At 35.4% G+C, this 18626-nt stretch overlaps 1 protein-coding gene across 4 annotated transcripts in view; it reads left to right on the plus strand.

Moving 5' to 3' along the window:
- The window catches only part of Csmd3 (CUB and Sushi multiple domains 3), a 926836-nt gene that overhangs the window by 712663 nt on the left and 195547 nt on the right, over positions 1-18626 (plus strand). For all 4 annotated transcript variants that reach the window (XM_042673149.1, XM_042673151.1, XM_042673150.1 and 1 more), the window contains one exon: positions 4083-4277. In XM_042673149.1, the coding sequence (XP_042529083.1) occupies positions 4083-4277 (195 nt within the window). The remainder of the gene's footprint in view (positions 1-4082; positions 4278-18626) is intronic.

An 18626-nucleotide genomic window follows, 5' to 3' on the forward strand; every position in this document is an offset into this window, starting at 1 on the left:
ATATTGCAAATAAGGGAAACCATGGGACCTATGTTTCTTTGGGCCTGGCTTACTTCACTTAATATAATTTTTTCCAAGCCTTTCCATTTCCTAACAAATGGGGAAATGTCATTCTTTCTGATGGAGGCATAGAATTCCATTGTGTATATATACCACATTTTCTTGATCCATTCATTTACTGAGGGGCATCTGGGTTGGTTCCATATCTTAGCTATGGTAAATAATGCTGCAATAAACATAGTTGTGCTGGTAGCTTTAGTGTGGTCTTTTTTGTAAACATTAGGGTAAATGCCCAAAAGTGGGATTGCTGGGTCATAGGGGAGTTCTATGTGAAGTCTTTTGAGGAACCTCCATACTGCTTTCCAAAGTGGTTGAACAAGTTTACATTCCCACCAACAATGAAGTAAGGTTCCTTTCTGTCCACATCCCCTCCAGCATCTGTTGTTGTTAGAGTTCTTGATTTTTGCTGTTCTAACTGGAGTGAGGTGATATCTCAATGTTGTTTTGATTTGCATTTCTTTTATGGCTAGGGATGTTGAACATTTTTTCATGTGTCTATTGGCCATCCTTCTTTCTTCTTCAGAGAAGCTTCTCTTTAAGTCTTTCGCCCACTTACTTATTGGGCAGTTGTTTCTTTGAGGATTTGTTGTTGGGGGGTTTAATTTTTTGAGTTCCAAGCATATTTTAGATATGAGACCCTTGTCCGTTGTATGGCTAGTAAAGATCTTCTCCCAATCCGTGGGCTTTCTATTGATCTTGCTAGCTATGTCCTTTGCCATGCAGAAGCTCTGCAACCTTATGCAATCCCATTTGTCCAACCTTTCTTTGATTTGTTGTGTTTCCGGGTCTCTATTCCGAAAATTTCGGCCTGAGCCAAGGAGACCTAGGGTTTCTCCTATTCCATCCTGTAATGTTTTCAGAGTGTCTGCTTTGAGTTCAAGGTCTTTGATCCATTTGGAGTTGATTCTGGTGCAGGGTGATATATAAGGATCTAGCTTTAGTTTTCTACATGTAGTTAACCAGTTTTGCCAGCACCATTTACTGAAGAGGCTGTCTTTCTTCCATTCTATTGTTTTAGCTCCCTTATCGAAGATTAGATGGCTATAAGTCTGTAGGTTCATTTCTGGGTTTTCAATTCTATTCCATTGGTCCTGAGGTCTGTTCTTGCCAATACCAAGCTGTTTTGATTACTATGGCTTTATAGTAGAGTTTGAAATTTGGTATTGATATTCCTCCAGCAGTGTTCTTTCCGTTGAGGAGCGTTTTTGCTATTCGGGGTCTTTTATTGTTCCATATGAATTTTTGGATTGCCTCTTCTATTTCCTTGAAGAATGAGGGTGGAATTTTGATAGGTATTGCGTTGAATTTGTAGATAGCCTTGGGAAGTATTGCCATTTTCACGATGTTAATCTTTCCAATCCAGGAGCATGGGAGGTTTTGCCATTTTTTAAGTTCTGTGTTGATTTCCTTTTTCAAGATTTTAAAGTTTTCATCATAGAGGTCCTTCACTTCTTTAGTTAAGTTAATTCCTAGGTATTTTATTTTTTGTGGGGCTATTACAAATGGAGTTGCTTTCCTAATTTCAGCCACACTTTTCTCATTGTTGGCATACAGAAAAGCCATTGATTTTGGGGGGTTAATTTTATAACCTGTTACTTTGCCAAAGTTTTGAATCAGCTTGAGTAATTTGGGAGTGGAGTCTATGGGATTCTTTAAATACAAGATCATGTCATCTGCAAAGAGGGAGAGTTTTATTTCTTCTTTCCCTATTTGGATCCCCTTTATGTCTGCATCTTGTCTTATTGCTGTAGCTAGGCATTCTAATACTAGATTGAAGAGAAGTGGAGAGAGTGGGCATCCTTGTCTTGTTCCTGAGTTAAGAGGAAATGGCTTTAGTTTTTCACCATTGAGTATAATGCTGGCTGTAGGTTTGTCATATACAGCCTTTATTGTACTGAGGAATGTTCCATGGATTCCTAATTTTTCCAAAACCTTCATCATGAAGGGGTGTTGGATCTTGTCGAATGCTTTTTCTGCGTCTATTGAGATAACCATGTGGTTCTTATTCTTGCTCCTGTTGATGTGATGAATAATATTAATTGATTTGCGTATATTGAACCAGCTTTGCATCCCTGAAATGAATCCTGTTTGATCGTGGTGTATGATTTTTTGGATGAATTGTTGAAGTCGGTTGGCCAAAATTTTGTTGAGAAGTTTTGCATCAATGTTCATCAAAGAAATGGGTCTATAGTTCTCTTTCTTTGATGAGTCCCTGCCTGGTTTTGGGATGAGGGTTATGATGGCTTCATAGAATGTGTTTGGTAGTGAGCTTTCTCTTTCAATTTCATTGAAGAGTTGGAGGAGAATTGGTGAGCTCTGCTTTGAAGGCCTTGTAAAATTCCGCTGTAAAACCATCTGGTCCTGGACTTTTCTTAGCTGGGAGATCTCTTATTGCTGTTTCTATTTCAATGCTTGATATGGGCCTGTTAAGATAGTTTAAGTCATCTTGGTTTAGTTTTGGCATGTCAATATTTGCTAGGAAGAGGTCCATTTCTGTCAAGTTCTCAAACTTATTAGCATAAAGTTTTGAGAAGTATTCCCTTATAATGTTCTGAATCTTGGTTGTTTCCGTGGTGATGTTTCCATTCTCATCTCTGAGTTTATTAATTTGGGACATCTGATATTATTTAAGATAGTTAAAATACCTTTAAATTTGGCTATACCATTTTCTTTTCTAATTCAATCAAGAGAAAAGTTTTATTATTTTTTTAATGAACAAGATTACTTGCAATAAATAAAGATATGTTCTTTAAATGAAGATATACTTTTAAACTCCTTGCAAAATTTTATGAATGGAAGAAATATATTTTTGTTGAAATTGGTATTTCAAATTTGTATTTGTGTCTTTCTTACTATTATCTTTGGAAGTATCTGATCTTGATATATTCAATCTGTTACTTTTAAAAGGAGTTCTTTGGGTTTCTTTTTTTTTGGGGGGTCCGGTCGTGGGGCCTGAACTCTGGGCCTGGGCGCCGTCCCTCAGCTCTTCAGCTCAAGGCTCTACCACTTGAGCCACATTGCCACCTCCGGCTTTTTTTTTCTTTTTGCTTATGTGATGCTGGGGAATTGAACCCAGGGCCTCATGCATGCAAGGCAAACGCTCTACCACTGAGCCACCTTCCCAGCCCCTTAAACAGAGTTTTATAAAAAGATATATTGCTATTTAAAATTGGGATATCTTGGATAGAAATATGGGGATAAAAGAGGAAATAAGTGTTTGTAGGAAAGAGAAACAAGGTTTTGATACCCCTACAAATAGTGAAATGAGGGGACTGAGTACAACAGAAGGGTGGAGTTATGTCTAGGCTTAGAAACAACACAGGAGTGCCCATTACTAGGAGAAAAGATCATATATTGGATATCTACCCTAAGACAAAACTTAGACCTAGGCTCTGTCCCTGAGCTTTTGCACAAAGTTAATACTTACTACTTGAGCCACAGCTGTCTTTAAACTTGCAGATGTTCAGGTTTCCATACCTGTAACCCTAACTACTCAGAAGGTTAAGATCTGGTGATTGGGTTCTGCTAAGTGGCTCACAAAATTCATGATACTCTTATTTCCTATCAGAGTACCTACCAAAAGCCAGAAGTAGAGCCCTGAATCAAGTGGTAGAGAGCTAGCTGTGAGTGTAAAATGCTCAGGGACAGTGCCAGGCTCTAGGATGAGCACCCCCCCCCCCCACTCCCACAGACATTAGTAATAGGAGATCCTGATGTTTTCCAAAGTAATCCACTTAATGTACTTATGGATGAGTTATAGCAGACACTTTATACTACATTTTTAAACCTCTGAGTTTGACTAGGTATATTAGATACTGATTTCATCAAGAAACCCTGTGAAGAATTTTATTCTCCTCTTAATCAATATGAATTTGTGAAACTTCAGAAATGATTAAAGGATGCTTTGTATGCTAAGTCATAAACAGAAATGGAATGTGTGCTGGAGTTTTACCTTCTGGCTTAAAGTTTCCTAGAAAATAATATTTTAAAGCAATTAATATCCCATCAACACTGTCTTACAGCAAAACTCCGGGAGTCCTGCTTTGATCCAGGCAACATAATGAATGGTACCAGACTTGGAATGGATTATAAATTAGGGTCAACAGTCACCTATTACTGCGATGCTGGCTATGTACTCCAAGGTTACTCAACACTGACCTGCATCATGGGGGATGATGGAAGGCCTGGATGGAATAGGGCCTTACCAAGTTGTCATGGTAAGAAATGGACTTTTTCAAGTGACTTTATTATTAAATATTTAAAAGCAGTCCTTCAGCTAAAATTTATTAACCATTTACTATGCCATTTACATGTGGTATAGGCAATGAGATTCTTTTTTTTTAAGGATTTTAAACTGAATTCACTCAAGAAATAGGTTTTGAAAAGTGCTGATGTTTGGCAGTTTCTGTAAAGCAATGTGAGGATCTCAGTTAACAGGAGAGCTCTCTCTAAGCAGTATTATTGTCTATTGTTTTCAATTATTTGGCATCAGGTATAAGAAATATACCTTAAAATATCAAATTTTCTGGAAAACATTGACCTAGTAACTGCAGAGAAAACATACAAAAATGAACATTTCAATAGATTAGGTAAATGCAATAATTTACACACATAAAAATGTTGAAAATGCCTTATCTGATAATAAGGATACAGAAGAACATATGTATTTCTTCCAAAAAATGTCCAAAAAGAGTAGTACATATAGTAGGATTACATTTAAAAACCATATAATTTCACATAACTCTGATATATGTGTACTTATACAATGAAACAGAATGTAGAATTAAGGCAATTTGTAGAAACAGCAGAACAATAGTGATGTCACTGGGGAAGGTCACAAAGGATGTCCTAGTCAGCCTGAATGATGTTAACGAACAGAGGTGATCTCATCCATTGGAGCTCTCCCAAGCTATGATCACCATCAGTGACTAACGTATCAGTTCATTCAACCATGACCAACATAGACTAGAAGCAGGACTGAAGCAAAGCAAGCAACATACAGTTAAAAACAAAATGAACAGAGAAAGTGTTCACAGTCCAGACAGTGATGAAAAGTGATGACAGAAAAATACAAGAATAGACATACCCCATATGCATATATATGTGCATGTTTGTATGTTTGTTTGGATCATGATAAAAGTGAATTTATTGTTATGGATTTTAGTAAAAAGTGAATATCAACTCCAAGCTGAAAGTTAACAATTGATTTTCAGTGTCTGATACAGTGGCTGGTATACATGAGCATTTTTCATATGGTAGAATGGCTTACCAGAATGGTTTGTTTCATGATGTTTAATTTACTGGAGTCATTTTATCTCTCTGAAATTATTTATTCTAATCTCTAAAATGGGTATAAATTCAATTTTTATTTCAAAATCCTATTTTAAAAAGTAGAGCCAGATAGAATGGCATAAATTGGTAATTTCAGCTTCTTGGGAAATTGATTCAGAAGTATAGTGAATTTGAAATCAAAATAGATTACACACCTATATAGCAACACCGTGTCAAAAGGACAAGGATTGAGAATAAATCTAAGTTTTAAAAGGCTTGTTTAGTATAATGGATCCAATTTCTATCACTAGAAAAAAATTAAACATCTGATAAATTGGTCTAGCAGTTAGCAAAAATGGCTGCATTGATATTAATGGTTTAATCTATTAGAATAGAAGGGAAATAAAAATATGAATAACTACTAGTTAGGCAGCGGTAACTTACAATAGTAATCCTGGCTATTTGTGAGGATGAGATCTAGGGTATTGTAGTTTGAAGCCAGCCCAAGCATCAACTCTATGAAGTTCCATCTTCAAAATAATGAGAAAAATATAAGCCAGCATACAGAGACAGCTCAAGTGGGGCAGCTATATCAGAACAAAGAAGGCAACAGCAAAACACCTACAACGTCAAATGCTGGTGTTAAGGAAAAAGAAAAAAAAACATACACAACCAAACAACATCAACAATTTGGCAGTTAAAAGGAAAATGTTTGATGGCATTGATGTTTATAGGAAATTTAAGATATTGTTCAGATTTTCTTAGAATTTAGCATTGAATAGAGTTATACAAAATAATAATTTGGGTTTTACCAGAAAAGTACAGTGAATATTGGAAAGTAGTTTCAATATTTCTGTCTGTAATCATTTATAAAACATGAAAAGTTTCTGGAATGTTGTGAAAGTCAAATGAAAAATAAAGCTCTGATGGTCCCTGAGCCTTTTGTGCTCAAGGCTAACACTCTACTACTTGAACCACAGATTCGTTTCCCCCTTTTTGGTGGTTAACTGGAGATAAAAGTCTTACCAGCCTTCTTACCCAGGCTAGCTTTGAACCACAATACTTAGATCTCAGCCACCTGAGTACCTATGATTTTGTTTTGTTTTTTTGTCAGCCTGGGGCTTGATCTCTGGCCCTGGGTACTGTCCCTCAACTCTTAACCTCAAGGCTAGCACTCTACCATTTGAGCCACAGCACCACTTTTGGCTTTTTCTGCTTATGTGGTGCTAAGAAATTGAACCCAGGGACTCATGCATGTCAGGCAAGCACTCTACCACTGAGCCACCTTCCCAGCCCAAGTACCTATGATTATAGGCATGAGTAACAGGAGTCTGGCAAGAAAAATTATTTTAAGACACATTTTATATTTCCAAAAGTAAATAAATAAATAAATATATATATATATATATCATGTATATATGATTATGAGACAATAACACAAAAAAAGAATTACGTTTGACTTGAGTATCATCTGCTTAGACCTTTTGGTCTTTTTTTTTCTCCAAATGTTGTGTTTTCTAATAATTTCTAATTGTTCTTGGTGGTATCTTCCATGAATACATGTGGCAAATACAACTGTAGATTTTATCTATTGATTCCCTGATAGAAAAGATAGTTCCATGATGTTTACATGCACACAAATAGCTCTCTTTATTGTCTGCAAAGAGCTATATTTTATTCTAATGACTTGTTATGGTCATATGTTAGAATGCTTAAATCTTTATTTCTAGCTTCATCAGTGTTCTAAATTACATGACTTTTTTTCAGGTTTTCATTCAAGATCTTAAGTTACAATAATATCTTCAGATCTTAAGAACATAGCCAGAAAGCTTTGGCTGACTAGTCAGGTTAAACAAGATAAAAAATATTCATTTAATTACAATTTTATTATCTTTAATTATATACAAGGATTATTATTCACTACCACAGCATTTGAGTACAATGCATCTTGATCACTACCAGCCCTTTCATTGCTTTCCCCCATTCCTCCCAACCTTATTCATCCCCTCATTTTTCCTAGGTTTAGAGGATAGTCATTGAATGTTCTGACTACATTCCTCCTTCCTTTCTCTCTTCATTTCTCCACCCTCTTACCCCGGACCCTTTCCCACACATCTTTCAAGTACCAGCGTGCTTGTATTCATTTGGTAAGACTACAAGTTATTTGTTCTAAGGAGTCACATAATTTGAATTCTCCCGGTATATATCATCTATTGATTAATGCATTTGTGAATATAGGTATATGATCCCATATGTGTTTGTTGTTTATTTATAAATTAGAGTCTAACTCTTTATTAGTTTGTGTTTGTTTTGAGGTGCTAGGGATTGAACCCAGACCCGTGGTAATTTTTTTTAAATGTAATATGTATATAGACATGATGAACTTCTGTTCATTCTTACGAGACAGTTATCATTTTCCCTTCACGTTGCCATCATTTCACCTCAAAAGTGAATGAACTTTATGAAGTTATATCTGCATTTTCTTGTGTAGCATATGATATGTTAATTCATTCAGAAAAGTTCCTGGAAATATTTAAGTTGTACAGAACCATTAGAGTTTGTATACTTTCACAATTTTAAAAGATAGGTATATTTTCACAGTTTAGGATTAAGTATACATATTAAATCTGAAAAAGTGCTTTAAAGAGCTTAAGTTGAACACTGGGAGATTATATTTTTCAGTAGTAGATCCAAAGTGATTGCATCCTGTCATAAATCCTGCTTAGTGATGAGAAACCCTGCATTTTATCTTGTAAAAATGTCACCTATATTAAATGATGATAGAACAAGCTATCTGTACATACAATTTATTTTGTCACTTTAAAAATCTGTGTTTAGAAAGTGATTCTTCTCTTTTTTTATACTTTGTAAACTTTCTACTTAAACGATGTTAATTTGGTTCACAAATATATAGGATTAAAATAATAGTCATATATCATTCTTATATATCATTCTTAATATTAGGTCAAGGTTATAAAACACAAATAATGATAGATTCTACATTTCCTCTTAATATTCATTGTTTGATTTATTTCAGCTACTCATATGGAATTGATTTGCTTTATCTGAGAAAAGCTCAAGTGAAATTCAGAGCCCCATCAATTTCTTACCTCTTAGATAGTTTCTATCTCCTAAATTTTATCATTTTATCCTAATACTATATATACTGTCTGAACATAACAGAATAATCTTCAGGGTATACCTCATATTATATCAGATTTTACTCAAAGCCAATATGACTTCCTAAAGAAAGAATAAATCCCTTAGGTATAATATGCTCTCTCCTTCCACTTCCTATTTTTGCCTAGACTTCTTTATTATATGTACTACACTCTGTGTGACACTGGCTTTTTTTGTTTCCCAAACAGCAATTGCATTTCTATTTTAGAACTTCTGTACTTGTCATTTTTCAGACCTGTTTCTCCTCACTCTGGCTGGCCAGCTCTCTCTGGTTCCTTCAGGCATATTGTCTTATTAGAAACAAAAAAATTGTTAACTTTCTCCCAGCTCCACAGAACAACCAAGATGGACTCCAAATCCATATCTAAAATTGCAAGTACATGCCCTTGGTAAAGATTTGTTTCATACAAGTCAAACCCCAGAGCCTCAGCACGTGAAGAAGTCAATCATAAAATAGAGACACATGGTCCCTAGCAACAATGTAGTAATCTTGATCTTTTTCAGTATAGTGAAAACAGTGAGCATTGGTAGATAGGCAAGTATAATATCCCAAGGATCATTTCATTTAAACTGTTAAAGAACTACTAGTTTTTAACTAGTCCAAAGACATGTTCATGTCATTCATTACCTTATTTCAGACATCAACAAAATTTTTGCTTGGTCCTACAGGGGTAGTAAGCGACAAGCACATGAATTAAATGAAGCCTTCCCTTTAGCAACATCCAACATTTTAGACACATTAATGTCTATAATTCTAAGAACATTTTCTTGTGACTACAGACCTGGGGCTCATATTAAAGCCATTTATCCAAAAAGGAGTTGCATGGCCTCTCATATAAAGGTAAACCCTTTTGGCTTCCACCACATTGTTTATATTACTTCATACCTTCCTAATGTATTGTCAGTTTTATAAATCAGAGGGCAAAAGTTGTGCAGAAAGCTGAGCCAACTCAAAGGTTCTCTCCTGAACTGAAGAATGTAAGATATTTGAGAGTACAGTGATAGGTCATGGAAAGATTCAAATGATGTTACAGCAACAAGAAAAGAAACCTAAAGCTAGCCAAATTTTTACTTCTGTTGGTAAAATAAAAATCTTGCTAACACAATTCATTCTACAAAACCTAGGGTGTGGGGAAAACAACTAGAAAACAATTTTATTAATGAATAAACTACCCAGAATGCAATGCACATTGCAAAAGACACTACAGAGAGCAGACCTGCTCTTATACATGTTTTACAGAAAAGTAAATGAAAGTACAGTTAAATTGATTCTGTTTCCTTGAGAGACAAACTGGTATTTGCCTCCTGTGTACTGAACGTGAGACTTTCACCCACTTTCAGATATATGTACTTATATTCCCTGTGGTTATAAAACTGGTGACTTTGTTTATAATGTCAAAAGATCATGCTTATTCTGCCTTCAAGGAGATGCTTCCAAGAAGGGAAGTAGGTTAATGCTTCCCTTCCTATTCTTAAACAAAGACAATTTCACTAATTTATCCTTACACTCCAATCAGCAAACCACTCACTCCATGGTTCCTAAGGGAGTTCAATGCTTCAAAGGAAACAAAGTAGAACACTGTGTGCAACAAATGTCCGGTCCCTAATCTCAAAATACAAATCTAGTGAATTAGACTGAGCCACTGAGGAGAGTTAACAAGCAAATCTAGAATTTATTTAGGCTGTCATTTTAAAGAACTTCAAGTTACGCCAACCTTAATACTAAGAACTTCTCTTCAATCCCAGCCTTGACTTTGAGGTTGTCTCTGATTCAGAGAATAATTGTCTATTTTGTTAGATAAAAAGACCAAAGAGGAAGAAAAAAAAAAAAAAAACACTTGTCCTCCAACACATCAGATATTTTCCAGGTCTTCAATACTGAAGGAACAATCTCCAAGAAAAAAAAAATTTAATTAGCATATATTAGTTGACAACAGATTTTCATCATATTTTCTTACAAAAGCAAATAATAATGTACTTCACTTCTTCTATTACTTTTTCTTATCTAATTACCTTATTTTTAAGCATGATTCTACTTTTATACATGGATGTAAAGCACGTTGATCGTATTTACCTCCTTCAGATTCTCCTTTTTTACCCTTTCTACTCTCTCTGATTTTACCTCAAACCATCCAATTCTTCCTGCTATTTCTTCTAAGCTTTGTACCCTCCTGGGTTCCTAAGGCCTTGCCATAGTAGCATATGTCACCTGAAGAAAAATCTTAGAGTAGGTTAGAGCAGTTTCTCAATTTATTTTATCTAAGCTTACATTTTCTGATGTAACAGCTCTTTCTGTTCTGGTTCTATTTATATTTCCTTCTCTTCCCCACTAGTCATTCAGTAAAAATGAAGCTAGAATTTAAAGCTAATTCTTTCTGAGTTTAAAATGTGGCTTTTATACTGTAGTCTCATGTGCAACTGCAAAACTTACTTTTAATGTATTTACTCAGGGATAAGCTATTAAGTATATTTTATTGTTTTTCCTAAAATGACATATTGTTTGAAACTTTACTGTATATACAGACACTCTGCTAGGCTTTGGCATATGCAAAAGACATGGAAATGTTGATTTAATAGATTTGGTAATCCAGAAATAAATATAGAGAACAATCAAATAAACTTTCAATAAATGCATAATTACAAGCTGTAATCATTGTTCTAAAATAATGGATAGGCTATTATAAAATAGAAAGTTTTCAGCAAGTCTTGAATTCAGAGAAAACTTTCTTGAGAAAGCAACATTTGTGAGAAGATTTGGTAGAAATTAAATTATTAGACTTTTGTGTTCTTCTAAAATCATATTTATACTCATATATTAGTTATTTTAAATAGTTTAAATATTTACTTTTGGCAGAACCAAGGTTGGAGCTCAGGGCCTCTCATACTCACCCAGCCTGCTCACATGGTGCTTTAGTTAAGAGATGACCTTCTCATGGATCCTTCACTACAGAATCAGAGAATAGTGATGACTACAGACTTGGAGGTGTGGGAAATAGTGGTTCATCACAGACACTACAATATGGGTCAGGATAAAGAAAATAGTCTGAAGTTACATAATTGTGTTTTTACAGATTATAAATATGCCAAAACACACTGAATTTCATAATTTAGAAGGATATATATTGCACTCTATGAAATATATCTCTATTTTGGGGAGGGCAAGTAAAAATTAACAGTATACATATCATAGATTGTCCAGAGCCCTAATATTAATATTAACTTAATTTTCATAAAACCAAAGGGAGTGTCTCTACAAGATGTATAGACATTTTACTATAGAATAAATCTTTTTTTCTATAGGAGCACACTGATATAAAATATAGTTTAGAATATTGAAGGATAATAAGTTGACTTTTTAGCTAGCAAAGTCAAGTGAATAATCCAGACAACTAATAGAAGCACATATCCTGATAAATTGACTTACTGAGTAATTGCTTATAAGTAATTATTGATTTTCCAAGGTTGACTATCCACACAAAGTACATATGCTTATATAGGAAATATAAGATAAAATGAAAGGAATATCAACACAGGTAGAATTTGTTTTTTTTTCTTGTGGTTTTTGCTAAAATCAAATAAAGGAGAGAATAAAAGAGAGAAAGAAACAATATCACTTTGAATCCTTAAGTAAATACTTGTAATGATAGCTATGCCCTTAAAATTTATATCATGTAGTTTAAGGGTCAAGAATGGCTTTGTTTAAAAAAATGATCCATGGGGATGCAAACAAAGTCTATACTAGGATTTATGATTTGTGACATTCAATCAGGCTATTGCAGGGCATAAGTAATTTACTAGGAAGGTACTAGCAGTTTTGTAAGGTACAGCAGTTCTTTCAAATGAAGGAGTCACAGGTCTCTTCTAGTAAATTATTGATTTAATAGAGCACATTGCTCTTTGCGTGACCTGCAAGAAGTCATCATCACTTTTCAAAGGACCTACCTTGCTTTCTGAGAATAATTTATATGTTGTATAGTTATTCTCATTATAGAATATACATGATGATAAATTACTCATTGCACAAGTAAACAGATACGTGAAATTTTAGGTAGTTTAAGGATGCATTGCATGAATAAGTGTTATAAGATACCTGAACATTCAAGTAATTTTTTTCCTATATACATGGCTGGGCATTCTATTTCCCTAGGTATTGAATTACTTATTGTTTCCCTTTCCCTTTGATTCTTCTTCAACCTATATACACACCTGCTCAAATTACAGTTGGAGTATTTTCATGGGGTTGGCTAGAAACTATAAACCTGGTTGCATCTCATGCTGTTTTCTCTAGAAATAACACACTACCAACTGTATCACTGCATTTATAACTCAGAAGTAAAACAAGTGTGTATATACATATGATCATAAACACATTGAAAACATTTTATTTATATGAATTAAGTAAAAAAAAGTGATCCAGGTTCCTGTGACTTATAATAATAAACTGAAAGCAGGAGGATTATGATTCAAAGCCAGCTTGAGAAGAGTTTGTGAGACTCCTTTTTGACTGACAGGTTGTCACAGTAGTGCTTTTCAGTTATTCATATATCCATTTATAAGGAAGGCTGACACAGAACATTTCAGTTCCAAGTCAACCTGGCCAGGAAAGTCCATAGGACTCTATCTCAGATAAATGGGAAGCCTAAAATAGGGATATTACAGTTCAGGCACATGCCCGGTTAGGATGAGAGACCCTGTCCCAAAATAACCAGTAAAAAATGGGGGGGGGGGATTCTGGATAAATCATTTAGTGGTAGAGAGAGACTATCTAGCACGCACAAGACTCAGAACTCAAAACCCAATACTTCAAAAGAAAAACAAAAAGCAATCAGAAAAATAGAAGTAGTAAGAAAAATAATAAGAAATTATTTTTTTTCAGGGTGATTTCACTCACTCATTGAGACTAACACTTCAGATAGAAAGAATATAGGCATAGGTCTACTACCATGCATGGGATGCAGTTTGCTTTTACAGCTGAGGAATTCAATATTAATGTCACCCTCATATTGCAAAATAATAGTATTCATTATAAGTCTAATGTTAAATATATTATCATTCATATAGTATTACATTTGACTATAATGCAACAAATCAGCAAGAAACAAGAATATTTAATAAAAATAGTTTTGTATGCATTTATTAAGATATTTTGAATTTAAATGATATATTTTCTGAGAAAACTTTAATAAAGCAGAACTGTTAGGTTATAAGAATGAAATTCTTTGAGTCTGGGAAAGTGGCTCAGTGGTAGAGTGCTTGCCTTGCATTCATGAGGCCCTGGGTTTGATTCCTAAGCACCATTAGCACAAAAAGCTGGAAGTGGCTCTGTGGCTCAAGTGGTAAAGTGCTAGCCTTGAGGTGAAGAGCTGAGGGATAGTGCCCAGCCCGAGTTCAAGCCCCACAATGGGCAAAAAAACAAACAACAACAACAAAAAGAATGAAATTCTTATAGCAAGATGGTCATTTGGAGAGCCTGCATTTCACATATTTCACCCTACAAAGGGAGGAGAAACATGAAAAGACATTGGTATTAGAATAAAATCACTAATGAGGGCTGGGAAGGTGAAAGAGCAGAGTGCTTGTCTGGCATGCATGAAGCCCTGGGTTTGATTCCTCAATACCACATAATCAGAAACACTTGGAAGTGGTGCTTTAACTCAACTGGTAGTGTCGGATCCCTGAGCAAAAGAAACTCAGGGTCAGTGCCCAGGCCCTGAGTTGAAGCCCCAGAATTAGCAAAAAAAAAAAAAAAAAAAAAAAAAAAATCATTAATGATGGTGTGAGCTTAGGATGATGAGTAGTAGGATGATGGTTGAGGTGATTAGGGTGATTGAGTCTGCACTGTTACATGTAAATTGGCAGGAAAGACAGAGAAAAGGGGATACACTTCACAATAAAGCCACAGATCAATGTTGTATTGGGCTCCAATTTGGGGAAAATAAGAAATAATGTCATATTTTAAGTAAGCACTGAACACTTTATAGCTCTAAAATGAACTGACTGGCTGGCTGAATATGTATATTCACACACATATAACAAAATCAAAGGCTATCTACATATCTACACACATATATGATTATATAAAATTATTATAATCATTTGCATAAGCAGTATTATTATAATCCATTACATATACAGTATAATTATTTTCAAAATGTTAGCATATTTTAGAAACATCCATTTCTTAATTTTTGCCCCTTATGGTCCAGAAAACACTTATCTTAGGCGATTGACACAGCCATGTATATTTGTAAGAGAGGCATCATCTTCACTAAAGTTTACTAAAGTCTTGAGCCACAAAAATGAACTTTATTTACTTTATTGGTCTACTTCCTACACTTAATCATATAACTGTCTTTTTATACTATATATGTTTAATAAGAATGCTATTAAAATATAGATTTATGCACTATATAAATTATAGTCAAGATAGGTAAGTGACTATGTTTAAGGCATTCTAATGATTGTAAGAAGTTTCAATAAAACTGCCAGATTGACAAAAGGCCCAAAAGCATGGGAGGAAAGTGTCAAAAAGGATACAGAAGAGTAAAATTCTAAGCCCTCCTTGGTTTCCCATCGTCTACTCAGGGTTAACCTGACACTTTTTATGTTAGTCACAACTTGAATAATTATGCTTAGCCACTGCAATATTCTACATATTGACCATGAATCTGGCTATGTTGGAGGAACAGAACAAAAGAAACAAAATCAAGGCTATTAGTGCAAATAACAAATCTGAGAACATAAGCCGAGCATACGTTCTGTCTTCTGCCCGTGGTTAAAAAGGCCTTCATATTCATAGATGAAATTTTTCAACAAAAGTTGTCTAAAATGTCCACCATTCAAAATGACACATGAAAACAGTGAAAGCTGACAGGCGCACATTAATGTGCAATGGTTGAATATTCGTAACTAAAGTCACAAGAACTGAACGGGAGAGTTAACAACGCTCATTACTATTTATTCTCCCCAAATATAAAAAATAAAAGCTTTTGCCATGTACATTCAAAGATTTATAATTTTAAGTGTGGAGCACCTGACAATCAAAAAGACAGTTATCAAAACGCACACTGCTCGCTCCTGAACGATTCCCTCATCAGTTATATTATCAGCTGAATAAAGTTATCAGTGCTGAACTAAGAATACACCTGACTACTTTAATCTCAAACAATAATGAGTGATGAGAGCTATGCATCTTTGGTTATTATCATCACTGTCATTTTTTTTGTTTCTGGAAAGTTCTACCTTTAGTATGTTTAATTCCAACTCTTTTATACTATTTTATAGAACACACACACACACACAAATGAAGGGTAGAAAATTCATTAGCTACCCTAATCAATACAACACTATGTAGTTTGCCTTTCAAATAGATTGCTATATTTTTAACTCCAGGTAGGATTCCACCCTAAGTTGACTTTGCAAACTGTCTCAACTCTCCTAGAGGCAATGAATACACTACTGTAACCAAGTTGTTATTGTTGTTATTGTTATTGCTCTTCCTCCTCCTTCTCCATCTCACTCCCTTGCTCCTCATCCCCCATTCATTCTCCCCTGCCACTCCTACAGCCAATGTCTCTCCTCCCCCACCTCTCTCCTTCTAGCTGTAACTCCTACTGTCTCTTCTTTTCTCCTCCCCTTCCTGCTCCCTTTCCCTCTCCCTTTCCCTCCCTCTCCTGGTATTAGGAGTGAATCCAGATGCTCTATCATTTGTGTTACCAACTGAGCTATATTCAAAAACCTCAAAAAGCAAAAATAGTTATTAACTTAACCACCTTTCCAACAGAAATCTTTAATCTAGGTGTTTGTTTCTTCAGCCTTTTTTTTGGATTCCCAAAGGAACATCACTACTATTATGTAAAATTAGTCATTCCTCTTTTGTTCTGTTCCTTAACTCATTGTTGACTTGTCGTGACTTCTTAAGATGACATTCTCCTCCATTTTATGATTCTGACTAATCCTTTATATTCCTTATAGATCACTTAGTCTTTTCTCCACTGTAATAATAGATTCAGAAATTGGCAAACTTTTTGTAAAGGACCAAAATGTGTATATTCTACTACAGAATAGTGTTGTTTGAAAACCTTTAAAAATGCCAGCCATAATTTATAGAAAGATGCTTTAACTAAAACTAGTCCTAATAACACAATAAACACTTCTGTGATAATTCAAGAAAACAATGAATAATATACTGTTCTCTTTATACAAGGTCAAACCAAATAACAAACATTGAAACAACATATATTGCAGAAGCTTAGTATTTTACAGCACTGGAAATGCTGAAGCAGGAGACTCTATAGAGTTTCAGGGAAGCCTGGGCTACAGACAGAAATATTGCTCTGTGTGTGTGTGTGTGTGTGTGTGTGTGTGTGTGTGTGTGTGTGTGTGAGAGAGAGAGAGAGAGAGAGAGAGAGAGAGAGAGAGAGGGAGAGTCAGGCAGACAGAGAGACAGAGACAGACAGAGATAGAAGAGACACAGAGATACAGAGAGAGACAGACAGACAGGCAGAGGTACAGAGATAAATTGTTAAGAGAGATAGAGGAAGAATAGGAATGAAAGAAGGATGAAGGAAAGGAGGGAAGGAGGGAGAAAGAAAGGGAGAGAGGGATCAAGGGAGGGAGAGAAGCAAGGAATGAAAAGGAATGAAGGAAGAAAAGAAAGAGGAAGGAAGGAACGAATGAACAAAGGAATGAAGGAATGAAGGAAGGGAAAGAAAAACAGAATACAAAAGGAAAAGAAAAGAAACAAATTTGGACCTTGTGACTCATGCCTGAGACTGAGAGCAGAGGATTTTCCCAATTTAAAGCTAGATTAAGTAGGAAAATCCAGTAGATACTATTTTCAATTAAGCATCAAAGATTCCAAATTGTTGGTATTGTTCAAGCAGAACACTAATCATAAGCAAGCAAATAAAAGTGTGTGAGGCTCTGATTCTAAGCTACCTATCTACACACACACACATACACACACACACACACACACACACACACACACACACACACACACACACACACACACACACACACTTAAGGCTTAAGGATGTCAAACCATAAGCTTGAATGTGGGTACAAGAAGTGAGCAGCAGAGGGGAGGAGAATCATGTTGGGGACTGGGATGGGAGAAAATGAGGGAGTAGGTAACACTGTTAAAAATAAATATACTCAGGGATGGGAAGGTGGCTCAGTGGTAGAGCACTTGCCTTGCATGCTCGAGGCCCTGGGTTCGGTTCTTCAGCACCACATAAGCAAAAAGAAAAAAGCCGGAAGTGGTGCTATGGCTCAAGTGGTAGAGCGTTAGCCTTGAGCTGAAGAGCTGAGGGACAGCACCCAAGCCCAGAGTTCAGGCCTCACGACCGGACCCCCCCCCAAAATAAATAAATAAATATACTCAATACCTTACATATGTAATTGTAATCCCCCTGTTCATCACCGTTTTAACAATAAAATTTAAAGTTAAAAAACAAAACAAAGTAGGACATGAGCACAAGCAATGTCATATTAGCTGCTCATACAGCCAACCTTTGGTAAGACATACCCAGAAAACTTTACACTGCAGTTAAGCTAGCCAGTAACTATGACCACCAAAGGCCGAATGACTCCAAACCCTAAGTAACTAGGGCTTTTCCCCAGGAATCTATTTTCAGAATCTAGAAATTCATTCCCCTTTGTTCCCCCATATTGTCAAAAATTCCTCACTCCTTCTTTCATCAAACCATTTGCAATGTTTCCATCTTTTTAGTGAGACTTTCTTGTTCCTTGAATGCCAACCATTTTTATTTAGATCTGTCTAAACCTTTGGGGTTCTCCAAAATATCCTCTTTGGCTATCTTTCCTCCCTGTATCTTGTTTTCAGAGAGATCTCATTCACTTTCAGAAGATCCATTCTTCTCTACTCAGCTCTTTCTCTGAGTTTCAGAGCTCTGAATCTTAATGCATCCTGTGTTGTAAATTACAGTACACGGCTTTTACCCCATCTTCAAACAAACACACAGGAGCCTACTGTGCCAATAAATCTGTTTCAAGGTCACACTATCTACTCCTTCAAATTCAAAGGAAATTTATAAAAGCAGGTAAAGTTTGGTGAGAAAACAAAATTCTTAGATGGCTGAGAGCATGTG

The sequence above is a fragment of the Dipodomys spectabilis genome, unplaced genomic scaffold (assembly GCF_019054845.1).
Source record: "Dipodomys spectabilis isolate Male_0828 unplaced genomic scaffold, ASM1905484v1 ptg000783l, whole genome shotgun sequence".
NCBI classification, from domain to species: domain Eukaryota; kingdom Metazoa; phylum Chordata; class Mammalia; order Rodentia; family Heteromyidae; genus Dipodomys; species Dipodomys spectabilis.